A 13,313-nucleotide genomic window follows, 5' to 3' on the forward strand; every position below is an offset into this window, starting at 1 on the left:
TGCAGTAAAATTCACACGTTTTTCATTTTAATTCTCACAACATGACGTACAGACATTCCAGTATACCTAATGCACCTTTTGCACTCTGTTGTACCATATCCTGCTACACCAAATACTGCTGATAGAGTTACTTGTAATTCTATCAGTTGTGTGCCTTGATGAAGTTAATGAGACCATTAGTTGAGGAGTCATGGGTGTCCACAGGGTTCTTGCCTTTCAGTTCTGGCTCAATGGCTTTTGCTAGCTGCTTCCCAAGTTCCACACTAAATGGTATGAAGAAAAAGCAAATGGCAACTCATTCACTGCACATGCTAAAAGCATATCCACATTTTCATGTGGGTTAGACCCTTAATTTAGTCCCCTGGGTAGCACTGCAATATAAACCTACCCCCACTGATCAAACGAGTTGATATCCCAGATGATGCCTTGAGTGAAAATTTTCTGCTCATACATAGCTGCAAAAGAAATGAGTTAGAAATATTGTATCTTCAAAGCAATATTACAGCTACGCACCAATTAAAACGCCGAGGTTGAAGGGGGTAATCTTGTCTACCATAATGGAGTTAGTTGGTCGGTTGCCTTCAAACACCTGGATAAAACAAATGGGTCTTTAGCACACATTTTTGTCACTCACTGTATTTAATCGCCTTAAAATCTACTTAGTTCTAATCTATCATACTTCTGTGAGGATTCACTTATGCTATACACATTTTGATTGTTTTGAAGAAGACATCTTACCAGCCACAAACTTTGCAACTGGCAGTCATTTTCGTCACTTTTCTTGTCTACCAAATTGCAGCCAACGCGGGAAAGGCAGTGTCAAATACAACCACAAGAAAAGAAATGGAAAAAGGGGGTGTGCGCCGCACTATTGGGCGGATGAGGTGACATTGGAGACTAGCAGATGAGGGATCGAGCTTTTCTGACCTGTGAGCTCTCTTGCGCACCAGGTTTGTACGCTGCACTCTTACTGTTTCTGCGAATACGTGTCCCAGGGCTTGTAATCCTAATTTCTACTACCCCTGACATTTTTCTTCATTTTAGAGTGCTTCCATGCTCCTTTCAGATAAAATTTTGTATTTCTCCCAAGCAATCTGAATGTGTATAGCTTGAGTGAACCATTTTGTATGGCTGTCAAAGCATCCTACTTTCTATATTCAACTAGGGATATTGCACAAACTTTGTGAGGCAAGATCTTTTCCAGCTTGTCTCCAGACATGCCAGCTTTCTTCAGTTCTGCTTCAGCTTCTTCCTTCGTTTTTCCTTTCATTAGCGCTTCAGGCTGGGCCAAGAAATTTGCTAGCAGAATCTGCAATACAGTATGTAGTAAATGAATGAAAATGGCTAATGGTAATAAAATCACAGTAATCAGCAGTACATGACGTACACCACAGACGACACAACTGGCAGCAATTCCATGGTCTCTCGACGAACACTGCATTGCAAATATCTACGGCCTGCAACAAGCAGCATACATGGTTTACGTAGAGTAATGAGGATAAATTAGTTTTTTTTTTTTTTTTTCCAATTCTATAATTCTAACAGCAAAAATGCTTGGGTACAGGCAAACTGGTACATTGCAAAATGAAGAAACCTAAAACAGGGAGCAAAAGGGGCACGAGAACGTCTTGTGCTGTGTTCCTTTTTGGTCCCTCTTTCTAGGTTTCTTCGTTTTACAATATAAGCTTCAGTAACTTCCTGAGGAACTTGTTCCATTTAGCAAGTAACTTGAAGTGCAACACCCTACAACCAAAATATTTTTGATTGTAGGTTACGTCACTGTACAGTCAAACCCGCACACAACAATCAGGTTTTACTTTGATTGTGAAAATGTGTTGTTTCTATGGAGCAAGGACCCACATATAACGAAGCTCGCCATTCTCAGTAGCATAGAGATGTCCGTCCCACTGTCGCTCGCATAGCGGCTTTGGCGCGACGAGGCTCTGATGAGTTGCCTTCTTCCACAAATGCTACGACATCGCAGGAATGGGAACGCCACACAGCTCTATGCTTAGTCATCGCACCCTTGAACTACTTTCTACACTGCTTTAGATGGTTTGTTTTCTTTGGAGCTGATCACTTTGTGCTCTGGCGATGGGTTGTTCACATCACTCCAGTGCAGTGTGTCAGCTACGAGTCGGCGATGGAGTCTTAACTGGAGAAACATAAAGTGCAATAGCCCTGGACGTCAAGCTCGCAATCATCGACGAACATCATCGTTGAACGAAGGCGATGTCCATTGGCGAGAAATAAGGCATTCCCCAGTTGACAGTTTCAGCGATTCTGAAGGCTGAAGAGAAACCACAAAGCTGCAAGTGCGAAACGCAAGAGAATCCAGAAGTGTGCGCGTATGAGTGACGTGTCATCGCCTGAATGATTTTCAATTCCAAAGCAACACCGCTGGTGTCTGTACAGTTTTTGTATGCGGCGTGGTATGAGTTGTGCCAGACAACAGTCACGAACTGGTTCCTGAAAGCAGGTTTCGTTCTGCCAATGCCCTAGGACTGATCTCGACGCAGTGATAGGGGAAGACGACACTGAATTTATTGACAATGAAACCTGATGCAGCAGAAATAGGCCACGGACACAAACTCAGTATGTGACGAGACGACATTGAGGGACTACGCGAGAATAAACAGCGATGCATTACCGACGATGCCATTGTTTGCAAGGTTCATATGGACTTCCAATGACACATCTGGTGAAGGTGAGGACGTTTCGGCATCCATTAGATGTGCTGCCATATTTCGCACAATCATGTTTAAAGGAGCTCTGAAAGCCATCTCAAAAATTTTCCGTTCCGAACGCGTTGTGGAAGCAGGTAACTTAACTTGATGATTAACACGAAAATTTTCTCTGTGCGCGATGTTTTTCGTAGAAAAAAAGACACTTGAACATCGCCGCGCGTGTTCCCACTCGACTCGCTCCTACGGGTCAAACGAGGAGGAGAAAGAAAAAAACGTCATTGGTGACGTAATAAAAGTGGTGCGAAAGCGGCGACCGCGCTTCTATCCGGGTCAGTGCTGACTAGTTTTCTTTTCTTTCTTTCCGTTTTCTTACACCCTAGGAGAACCTCGATATTCATGGTCGTGAAACCCCCGTTCTCGAAATTCATGTTCTGGAAACAAGGAAAAGGGGAAATGCTGCTTCGTAAGATGTTATGCCGCGATTAAGAACATAACATCACTATTTAACCACTCAAATTCAGGAATTTTCTATATGTGTTCAAGTCGCCTTAGCGAACGAAAGACACATTTGGCTTAGCAGGGCGCATGTTGGTTGGTTAGTTGTGTGCTTGCAATATTATGGGTGGGTTAGTCACAGTTTGCCGTTGGCAGTTTTCCGCGCGCAACATGTGCATTTTATAGTCAACTAAAATTTACGCTAGTCACGTGTTGTTTCAGTGCACACTGATATGTCGTCGGACGCAAATTTAACCGGCGTTGTTGGTCACTATATGGTGGATAAAACTGATGCACTATATGGTGACAAAACAAATGGCGCCGAGCACGGATGAACTCAAACTTGCGTGTCTGCGTCGTCCACATTTGTAGTCTGCATCGGCCAATTCTCGTTTAGCTCGATGGTTGGTAAGTTGACCATAAATTGTGGTGGTCTTATGACACTGCTTGGCTATGTTGGTGTGTAACTCAGGCAATGAATGTTCAACTCCTGATGCCACGATGTGCCGGCGACGGCATATTGCGATAGATTTCACTGGATTGTATCTGGCAACGTATGGGCAAGAACACTCCTCCAGCTGAATAAGGAATTAACTGAATGGCTAACAAAGTTGCTAGTCAAAGTGACGGGCACTAGTGATCATAGCGAATTAGTGATATAGCGTATATTGATATAATGACATAGCGGACGGAATTAGTGGTCATAGCCATGCAGCGATCATTTCGAGGCGTGAAGTGAAGCAGCGCTTAGTGCCGCACTGTGTTTATACGTATTACCACCAACAACACAACAAGAAACAGCCACCACGATAACGAACAGCATACAAAACACAGACACGGGCAGAACAGCGTTCAACTGGCACCTGAAGTTTATTTTCATAATCCACCTACTCCGGAAGGTCGCTTTAGGGAAAGCAAGGTCAAGCGGGGAGAGGTTGACCGATTTTTGGTTGACTTCGCTCGGGTAGTTCAATGAGGAGGCCTCTACAATCTCACGGTCTAACCTTGAACAGTGTCTGTAGACCAGTCTTCGTTTACTGTATCTGATAAACCAAAGAAAAAGCAAAAGAAACGTCCTCCACCGTTGCAGCGGGATTCCGAGTGAAAAATAGCAGACGACGTTCTTCGAAACCAATCAGGGGCTCCACCTTTCTCACGTCAAAATGACGCAAGCGGCTCGACGGCTCGTTCCGGGTATTGCCACCGTTGCGCACGGTCGCGATTTTCAAAATCGAATTCTGGGATATTAATACACCTGTTGATAGTATTACTTCGCATGGTGCATTTTAATATGATTATTAACCACTTGGTTAAAAAAAATGCTAGTGATTAAAGTGCTTTCCTAGCTCCTTTAAAGGGCTTCATTACGGAACGTGGAATCTCCACACAGTACATTATGCAACTGGTTGCACTTGAGTGTGATGCTGTGTAGCTCAACTACCAGAGCGGGATAAGGCACACCACGCGAGTTCCATAGCAGGGTGCTGACTTAGGTCAGCCCTCCTACAGCGACATCCCTTATGATTAATTTCACTGTCGACATAGTTATGTGCGGGTTTTACTGCATAGCATTTTCAGACAAGAAATATGGGCATAGCACATCTGAAGAACACACAGCAGATGTCTGATCAGCTCAGTGATTACTGCATATGTCACAATGCGACCAAAGCTATGAATTGAAAAAGGTGGAATACAAGTAGACAGTGCACATACACTATCTGCAGTGGCATCACTAGGGTATGCGTCCCCCCCCCCTTTTCCATACCAGACTGTACGCAATAAATAACATCATACCACGGGCAGAAAGAAAAATCACGTGCTCACAGAGGGCTCCTCATGTCGCCGCAGAGAAAGAGGTACTGGTGCAGCGTGTCGCCCCTTCCGCCGCATCACCCGGCGTGGACTGCACCCCTAGTGACGCCACTAACTATCTGCCTGAACATGTCACGGGGGTTAGAGCAGAGTCGCCCATTGCAGACATCACACCAGAATCTTTTCTAAGTGCAGGCTTGAATAAAAGCTTCTGTAACTAGATCTAACTCATGATCTGTGTTTTGGGAGAATATATATAATGTGTTAAATGTTATGGTGGTGATGGTAGTGATTTGGTGGTGTGATACGGATAGGTTATGGTACAAAAATATGTACATGCCTCATGGTGAATGCCATGACTGATTGGGTTGTGAGTCTTCACAGGAGCAATAAAATCGCATGGAATCAGCCGAGTACCTATTGAGAAGACCACAAATACGAGTTTATATTTGTGTGTCCTTTACAAACATGTATTCTGGATTACCTTGGTGGATGAGTTGGTAGAAGGCATGCTGTCCATTGGTCCCTGGCTCACCCCATACAATTGGACCAGTGGTGTAGGCCACATGTCTGCCACTCCTTGTAACGTATTTTCCATTGGATTCCATATCACCCTGCTGGAAGTAGGCTGCAAAGCGGTGCAGGTACTGGAGTTGGCAGAGAGAAAAAAAGCTTACTAAATGTTTTCGAAAAGTGGTGTGTGGTCAAAGAAGAACAAACACACAACATGTCTGCCAATAAGGTTATTTTTTTCCATTACCCCTTGCCTCCATACAGCAGACTGAGCACATGGCTTAGCTTTTGGCATGCACCCTTCGTGAGACTTGCCTGATCATAGGGGAGCAGACACTGGCTCTCAGCACCAAAGAAGTTAGAGTACCATACTCCAAGCAATGCCAAGATTATGGGAATCTAGAAGAGCTGAGATTAGTAATCAGCCAGGCTAGGAAAGTTTCACTTACGTTTTCTGTCAGTGGAGCCTTCTGAAAGTGGTGATCCATGAAATGAGCACCACTCAAGAGTTGTTCAAAATTATCCATGCCTAAAACATATTGCCACTTAAAGTCAGCTCCTGATCATTTTGAGAAAGGTGTAGAAGACTCACCAACAAAGAGAGCAATAGACGTTCCAATGGCTGACCAAAGGGAATATCTTCCTCCAACCCACTAAATATATTTGAATAATGATTACATTACATTACAACGACATGCAATGAAGCTAAATCAGTCACTACGAGGAAAGAACAAACACAATTTTCCACATACTCACATCCCAGAACTCAAACATGTTTGCTTCGTCAATGCCAAACTCCTTCACTTTAGGAGCATTTGTTGAGAGTGCGACAAAGTGCTTTGCCACATCTGCAGCCTAAAACACATAAGAAAAAGTCCTACTGCACCTTTGGCAAGTCACAAAAAAGTGTTCTACATACATTCTTGGTGTGGTTCAAAAGCCATTCCTTAGCTGACTTGGCATTTGTAATAGTCTCTTGAGTAGTGAAGGTCTGCAACAGCATGTACACAGCTTGATCACGTTGAATATCGATTTGAAAATATGCAGTCTTCAAAACTATTTTCTCTCTGTGCAGAGGCTACTTGAGGTACTGAATCCAACTGGTTCATATCCATCCAATATTTTTCCCTACTACATCACGTTCAAAGATAAAGACATACTGCTATTCCTGCACTTCCTACATTGTACCAGTACACCGCAGCTGGTCAAACTCATATTATTAAACTCATATTTACCAGATGCTACTGCCCACAGATAGAGTTGTTGCTACAGACATTAGGTGCATACTTGTCATTGAGAAAAATGCCTTTCTGGGTTTCAATCACTATTATGAAAACATGCCCTTTTGCCAACATCAAGCTTTGCAAGTTATCGAGGATACAATACTGTACAATTTACCTTGGGAAAAGCTGAGAAAACTTGGGAAAAACTAGGAAAAGGCTTGCCTTCGAAGCAATGATGAACAGTGTTGTTTCAGCACTCAATTTCTTCAGAGTGACAGCAAGATGAGTACCATCAATGTTTGACACAAAGTGGACATTGGGTCCACACTGGAAAGGCTTCAGTGCTTCCGTCACCATGAGAGGTCCCTGAAAGAAACAGTGATGGGCAAAGTACCTCATAATTATACTTAAAGTAAAGTACAAAGTGCCAGGCAAAGTGCTTTGAAGTACCCATCAAGTACATTGAAAAATTAAGAATATATCACTTAAGCATGAACCGCATGGCCCGAAAAGTGTCCGAATTCTTTCCGAACCGAATTCGGGACCAAACTTTTTTTGGGGAACAGAATTCCATGCCCGATCTGGCCAAGCCAGATTTCTCCTACGAAATGGAAAGTGACGCCAATAGAAAAAGTAGAAGCATCCAATAGCTATCCAGCCGGAAGGAGAACCATAGCAACGATGACGTAGCAATCGGGTTGACTGTTGCCGTGTGTGCGACTTCTACCCGGCTATGAATACAGGGATTATCTCATTGACCTGGATGGTTGAAAGGCGATGTTCCCGAAAGCCAGAAGTCTTCGGCCAAAATTCGGGGTGCATTTCGGTAGCATGCAGTGATGCACAGAAAAAAGTTCGGTCCCGATTTCGGTTCGGACAGTTTTTCGTGCCATGCGGTTCACCCTTTAGCGTTTCACCATTTGGAAGTTCTTAAAAGTGAGGAAGTAATCATTTTTTATGTTGCAGCAAAATTTTATCAAGCCTGTCTGGCATGTGCTAGTCATGAAACCGTGCCATCTAACTGCTCACTCGTGAATGTGAATGTATTGAACAAGATGTCATAATTTGCTGTGCTAATTATATCAAGACTGATCTGTCTTCCCAGTGTTATGGAGCTAATCTCTGGTTATAATATGCAAGAAGGCATCATTTCAGAAGAAAAAAAAAAGACCCAAGCCAACACTTTCAAATGTACTAAAAGTAAAGTGACTCTACTCAGGAATGTACTTCAGTAGTACTTCGGTACTACTTGGTTGTATTTGGTACTTCGAATACCCCCCATCACTGGACAGAAATCAACAGTACAGACCTTGCATTTTTACCAATCTTAACAATGGAAATGTCAAATCAAGCACAGTAGAGAATGCAGACACAACAGAAATATTACCAAATCTGATCCACCTATGCCAATGTTTACAACATCAGTGATAGACTTTCCGGTGTAACCTTTCCAAGCACCATTTCGAACAGAGTCAGAGAATTCTCTCATGTGCTTCAACACTCCATTCACGTGTGGCATGACCTAAAAAAGAAGGACAAGCTCTTTGGTATAACACTATATCGTGGATGAATAAGTCACTTACATCAACACCATCTACCAAGATTGGGGTATTGTCCCTGTTACGCAAAGCAGTGTGCAACACAGCTCTTCCCTCAGTGAAGTTGATTTTCTCTCCTTTAAACATGGCATCTCGAGCTGCTTCCACCTTGCGAGATTTTGCAAGGTCGAACAGCAGTGGTAGAACTTCTCCATCAATTCTATTTTTAGAATAGTCCACCAGTAGCTCTCCTCCAACAGGTGTTTTCAAAAGAATGCTGCAAAACACAGAGTGGCCTATTAGTGATGGATAAATAGTTTTGCAAGCCGTGCTTAAAGCTTTCACACTGAACAACATTCGAGGAAGAAAAGGCATCTTATTATGTAAATATAACGAATGTTCAGAGCAATAAAAAAAACTAGGGAGAGAGGGTGCAGGAGGGTTCATTATTATAGTTAGGTTCACGGATTGTTACCGAAAATAATGTTTCCGTTTCTGCGTCTGATGCCCGAGGATCTGTTTATTGTTTCTGTTCTTGAAAGATAAAAGCTAAATGGTGCTGACAAGTAGACAAGTTCTTGAAGTAGATATATTTGGTTTCTGTTTTTGTTTCTCAGCTATTTTTGTTTCGGGTTCCGTTTCCGCAAAGAAATTGATTTCACACGACAAAAAAAGCACGCCCGACGCCGGCAGTCGCGGCTTGGATTGGACTGTCTAGCTCAGAGTGTGCCCTCACAGCAGACCTGACAACGAGCAGATTGTACTCCACATCAGGATGTGAAGTACGATCTGCTCGCCAACTTCTGACAAGTCTGCGCATGCCTCACGGTCACCAACACTCACACTTGTCATGCGTTTAGTTTTAACTGGTTGTAATGCCCTGTCGAATAAATTTGTATGGTTGCCCGTTCAGGAATAACCAGGGTCGAAAAATGGGTTGCCGTTATGGTTACTGTCCTCTGCATTCTGTTTCCGGTAACAGCAACAAAAATATTTTTGTTTCTGTTTCTATATTAGTTTCCAATGGAATTTGGGAGCTTGGAGTTTGGAGTTTTCTGGTGCAAGGATATAATGGAATTTGGGTAGAAACCATTTCTCGTTTCTGTTTCCAGTAACAATCCCTGGTTATGTTGCAGCAGCTTTATGTAACACTGCTGCCATGTGTCTAAAGCTGAAATAACAAAGGCCCCTGGGGCATACAGGAAAGGAAGTCAGAAGGTTGACACCAAACATTTGGGTGCTGAAGGCGTCTCGATAAATCACCGCTTATGAGCATCATGGTGTTCACCTGTTAGTTGATTTCCCATGGGATAACCACATTGACAGTAGTTTGAAATGACTTTAGACTATGTCATTCATTTGTAATATCATTGTTGTTCTGGCCTATAGTTGTTTTATTACTTTTGTCGAATATGTTTTGATGCTAAACTGCACTCCCCACCCCAGTTATGCAACGCTCCTGCAGGTTTGCCCAGGATTTCCATCTTTTGGGGGTCATGGAATTTTGAATAGCAGGTGGATGGGGGCAGCATGACACTCATATCAGCTGGCTACTGACATTAATATTCATATAAAATGTATTTGTATCGGAAAATTTTGGGGAGTTGCAGGGCTGAAGTTTATTTTTTGCCTCTGGGGGAGCAAGTTGGAAATTTGCACCACATACTCCTCCCGCATTTTTGCTACCTGAAATGTGTCTTGTTGGTGCCCGAGAGGCGGGAACGGGAGGGATCACCGTAGACGCAGGCCCTGGGGAGATTTTTGTGGGGTGTTACGGGGATGTGGTGGGAAAATTCATGTGTTCCTGGACCTTTGGTGGTACATTTAAGAAATTTACATTTAAATTAAGAAATAAGTATGTTGTGACGAGACGTAACAAAAAAGAAAAGGAAATGCATCGCAAAAAATGCATATGCTCCGATGCAATCGTATTCAGAGCATAGAAAACGATAAGAAGAGGCAGAGTGAGAGAGACAAGTCACCAGTCACCTTCAAAGCAGGTTGGAGGGGAAGGCCGCAACTTCCTATATCCCTTGTCTGTACTCCGCAGAGATCCGGTAGAACAAATGTATATTTATTTTTGTAGTTTTTTATGGCCTTGCTAACTTATTTCCAGTTCTGGATCCACGCCACAGCTCAATATATATACTATATACATTTGTGAAATAACTTTGCTTTTGACAGCACTGCCTCAGAATTCATATGATACGGGAACTGAAATTCAGCAGCGATTCCAAAAAAGTTGTGCAATGATGCAAGATAGAGGCGCTCGTAATTGCAAGGCGAAGGGATAATTTGTGTTGTGAAGCGCTACGAAGTGCGAGAACGCTGTTTTGCGCTCGCCAATACCGAAGCACATAAGTTACCATCCATTACCATTCCAAGGTCAAACAAGGACGGACCTGCATTGAACCTGTCTAACCTACGTCCGTCTGCCACGACGATAGTGGTGATAGCGTTCCACTGGAAGACGGTGAGCACAGATTCCGCGTTCAACCACTAGTGTCAATAAACAGAGCTCTCACCTGTACTTCTTGAAGCGGTCTGGGTCGCTCTTGAACTGAGACAATATATTAATCGATTTTCCTTTCGCATTGTAGTATTCTTGCAATTTTTTGTAGGCCGGATCGTCCAGCAGAAAATGGTCTTGAACGAACGACCCCATCACGACGAACTGCCAGCTGGAAGATTACCGGCAAACGCTCGGGCAAAAAGTTCGGTTCGGATTTCGCAAGCTGACGCCGCTGACGCAGAGAGAAGTGAAGCCGATGTTGGCGAGGTGGCGTTGGTGTTGCCAGTGTTGCAATGAACAGCTGCTAGGGGAGCGACTGGCACGTTTCTTGTCGCGAGCAATTTCCAGCCTCACTACGCGCTCTCGCTTTTCCTGCTGCTCTGTTTTCCTTTTCTTTTTTTGTACAGCATGAACTGCTTTTCACACTCCACAGCCGTTGTGATTCTAGCTGTCATTAGATTGACATGAAAGCCAAATGGTGATCGAGTATCTTGCTGTGTCGTTCACGAAAGTGTAAAATTCACCAAATCGTACTTCGCTTGCAATTGTAGCAATGCGTCGAGCTTTCATCACTGCGCCCAAGTTGTTCGCTTACTGGCAGAAGGTGTTTGGTCATTCAGGTATAACCGTTGAGGAAGCCGAGGTGTCATTAAAACAAATTCTTGAAAAAGTTACCGGTGGACGTAAACCTAGAAAACCATTTCCTGTCACGCGTCTGTCGCAAAGCCAAGTAAAACACTTCAATGAATGCTGTCGAGGGCGTGCTACCAGGTTAGTGCCCTTAGCGCGTTGCATAATGACGCTCTTTCGATTTCCAGGAAAGCACGATCTTCAAAACACGAGTTCCCTTGCTCTTAGTTATTGAACAAATATGTCACTTCAACGTAGACATTAGTTGTTCAGTGCAAGCACGAAGCAATTTCCATCTCGTCTTTCCTACGACCTTACCAGGGTCGACATACAACCAATACAACTTTGTCAACTTTCCTTTATATAGTCTTGAAAAAAGAAAACATCCAGATAGTAGCCTTCGAACCCCCTATTAGACAACCTTTAACACAAATCGTACCAGGCCGGCACCCAGAAATGTACAGAGAATAAGTTATGCCATTAAGGCTACAAATAAACTGAGTACGACTGTATTTAGATCTTTCCTTTTGAAAGGGGAGCAGATAGTTTGCTACTAGTTGCGGTGCGCTTCAAGCAATATAATCTAAAGACAAACAGGGTAGTAAATTACAGAACCTAACAGACTAACGTGTCATGCATAGTAACAAAAAAAAAAAGAGTAAGGATAACTTCCTGATGCCGACAGTTGGTGCTTGATGGTGTCCATAGTTAGTTTATGACTAGAAACTCAAGAGAGCGACAGCCTTAGAGTAAATACGCAAACCACCAATGTTGAAGGTGGCAGAAAGTAGCAGTGGACAGGAGTTAATCACAAGGCAAATGGATGTAAGAAAAGTGCAAGAATGGATAACAGCATGCACTGGCTTGGTTCACAAGATGCTCTATGAAACAGTCTTCTACTACTGTCTGTCACCTTTGGCGTTGTGATTCACACATTTCATGCTACAGTTCCTTTTTTTCTTGAACTGGTCAGTTTGAAGTTAACAAGGATTACAAAGACTAAAGTGTCACCCGTGTCCCGAGCATAACACCTGTACTTTGCATGTTACAGATTTAAAATATTTCAGAAACAGTAAGAAACGTGACATTTTGATACATAAGTCTTTTATCCATCTGAAAGAATGAATTTCTTTTCTCAAATATGTAAGTTTCTCAGTTTCTCTAGTAACATGATCCTAACGTGCAAACTCTTTTCATGAACATCTATGCATACGTCTTCTTTCCACTAGACTGCCTCTACAATATGTTCTGGAAGAGTGGGACTTTCATCAGATCACACTCAAGATGCGGCCACCGGTTTTTATCCCAAGACCAGAAACTGAGGAGTTAGTTGACATAGTACTGTCACATACCAAGCATCATGTCACTGAAAGTGGCAGGTCGGATGTAACCGTTTTTGAAGTTGGATGTGGAAGTGGTGCTATCAGCTTGGCACTTGCATCTGCATGCTCCAAGGTTAGCTTCTAAGCAGGTCTCAAAACGAGAGTCGCATATTTCTGTTTGTCCTCTAACATTCCCAACTACATTATGTCTGTTGAGGTGGCACATACATTTCCACACAGCATCTTTTTTTTTCTTCAGATAAAATGCATCGCAATTGACAAGAGTGTTCATGCAGTGAGGCTTGCACGTGAGAACGCAGACAGGCTTTGTCTTGGATCCAGAGTTGAGATTTATCATGCCGAGCTATTAGCAGATGGCTCTATTTTTACCACAGAAAGCTTTCACAGCCTAGGTGAACAGCCACTGGACGTCATAGTCAGTAACCCTCCATACATAAAAACTGATGAGAAGGATAAGCTTGATCCCGAAGTTTGCAGGTAAATATTGACAGTCAACGCATGCATTGCATTGTGAGGAGGCATGATGTTGGTTTATATAGCTTTATGCAATGTTATTGAAA

General features: G+C 43.1%; 2 protein-coding genes across 3 annotated transcripts in view; one reads left to right on the forward strand and one right to left on the reverse strand.

Annotated features, from left to right (window-relative positions):
- LOC135377967 (glucose-6-phosphate isomerase-like) lies at positions 1-11,089 on the reverse strand. Its single transcript, XM_064610753.1, has 15 exons — positions 10,794-11,089; positions 8,314-8,545; positions 8,118-8,252; positions 6,953-7,096; positions 6,427-6,498; positions 6,264-6,362; positions 6,100-6,160; positions 5,957-6,036; positions 5,823-5,906; positions 5,479-5,641; positions 5,335-5,411; positions 1,181-1,309; positions 514-589; positions 389-455; positions 1-263 (listed from the first exon to the last, which is right to left on the reverse strand). Exons 1-15 carry the CDS (start codon positions 10,931-10,933, stop codon positions 143-145), a joined length of 1,680 nt encoding a protein of 559 aa, XP_064466823.1. The 5' UTR covers positions 10,934-11,089; the 3' UTR covers positions 1-142.
- The window catches only part of LOC135377968 (MTRF1L release factor glutamine methyltransferase-like), a 7,764-nt gene continuing 5,362 nt past the window's right edge, over positions 10,912-13,313 (forward strand). The window contains exons 1-4 of one of the 2 annotated variants that reach the window (XM_064610755.1): positions 11,414-11,551; positions 12,531-12,553; positions 12,640-12,865; positions 12,992-13,230. In XM_064610755.1, coding sequence (XP_064466825.1) covers positions 11,528-11,551; positions 12,531-12,553; positions 12,640-12,865; positions 12,992-13,230 — 512 coding nt within the window. In that variant the 5' untranslated portion in view covers positions 11,414-11,527. Of the gene's footprint in view, positions 11,552-12,530; positions 12,554-12,639; positions 12,866-12,991; positions 13,231-13,313 lie in introns of both variants that reach the window. The other variant, XM_064610754.1, reaches the window with a different exon arrangement.

Source organism: Ornithodoros turicata, chromosome 1 (genome assembly GCF_037126465.1).
Source record: "Ornithodoros turicata isolate Travis chromosome 1, ASM3712646v1, whole genome shotgun sequence".
Classification (NCBI taxonomy): domain Eukaryota; kingdom Metazoa; phylum Arthropoda; class Arachnida; order Ixodida; family Argasidae; genus Ornithodoros; species Ornithodoros turicata.

Excerpts from the sequence above, each read along its gene's own strand:
- LOC135377967 (XM_064610753.1), bottom strand. The coding sequence starts at position 10,933 with ATGGGGTCGTTCGTTCAAGACCATTTTCTGCTGGACGATCCGGCCTAC. Across the intron at positions 6,499-6,952 it reads TGTTCATCATTGCTTCGAAG|ACCTTCACTACTCAAGAGAC; the intron begins GCAAGCCTTTTC and ends ATGCTGTTGCAG. Across the intron at positions 5,412-5,478 it reads CTACCAACTCATCCACCAAG|GTACTCGGCTGATTCCATGC; the intron begins GTAATCCAGAAT and ends TCTTCTCAATAG.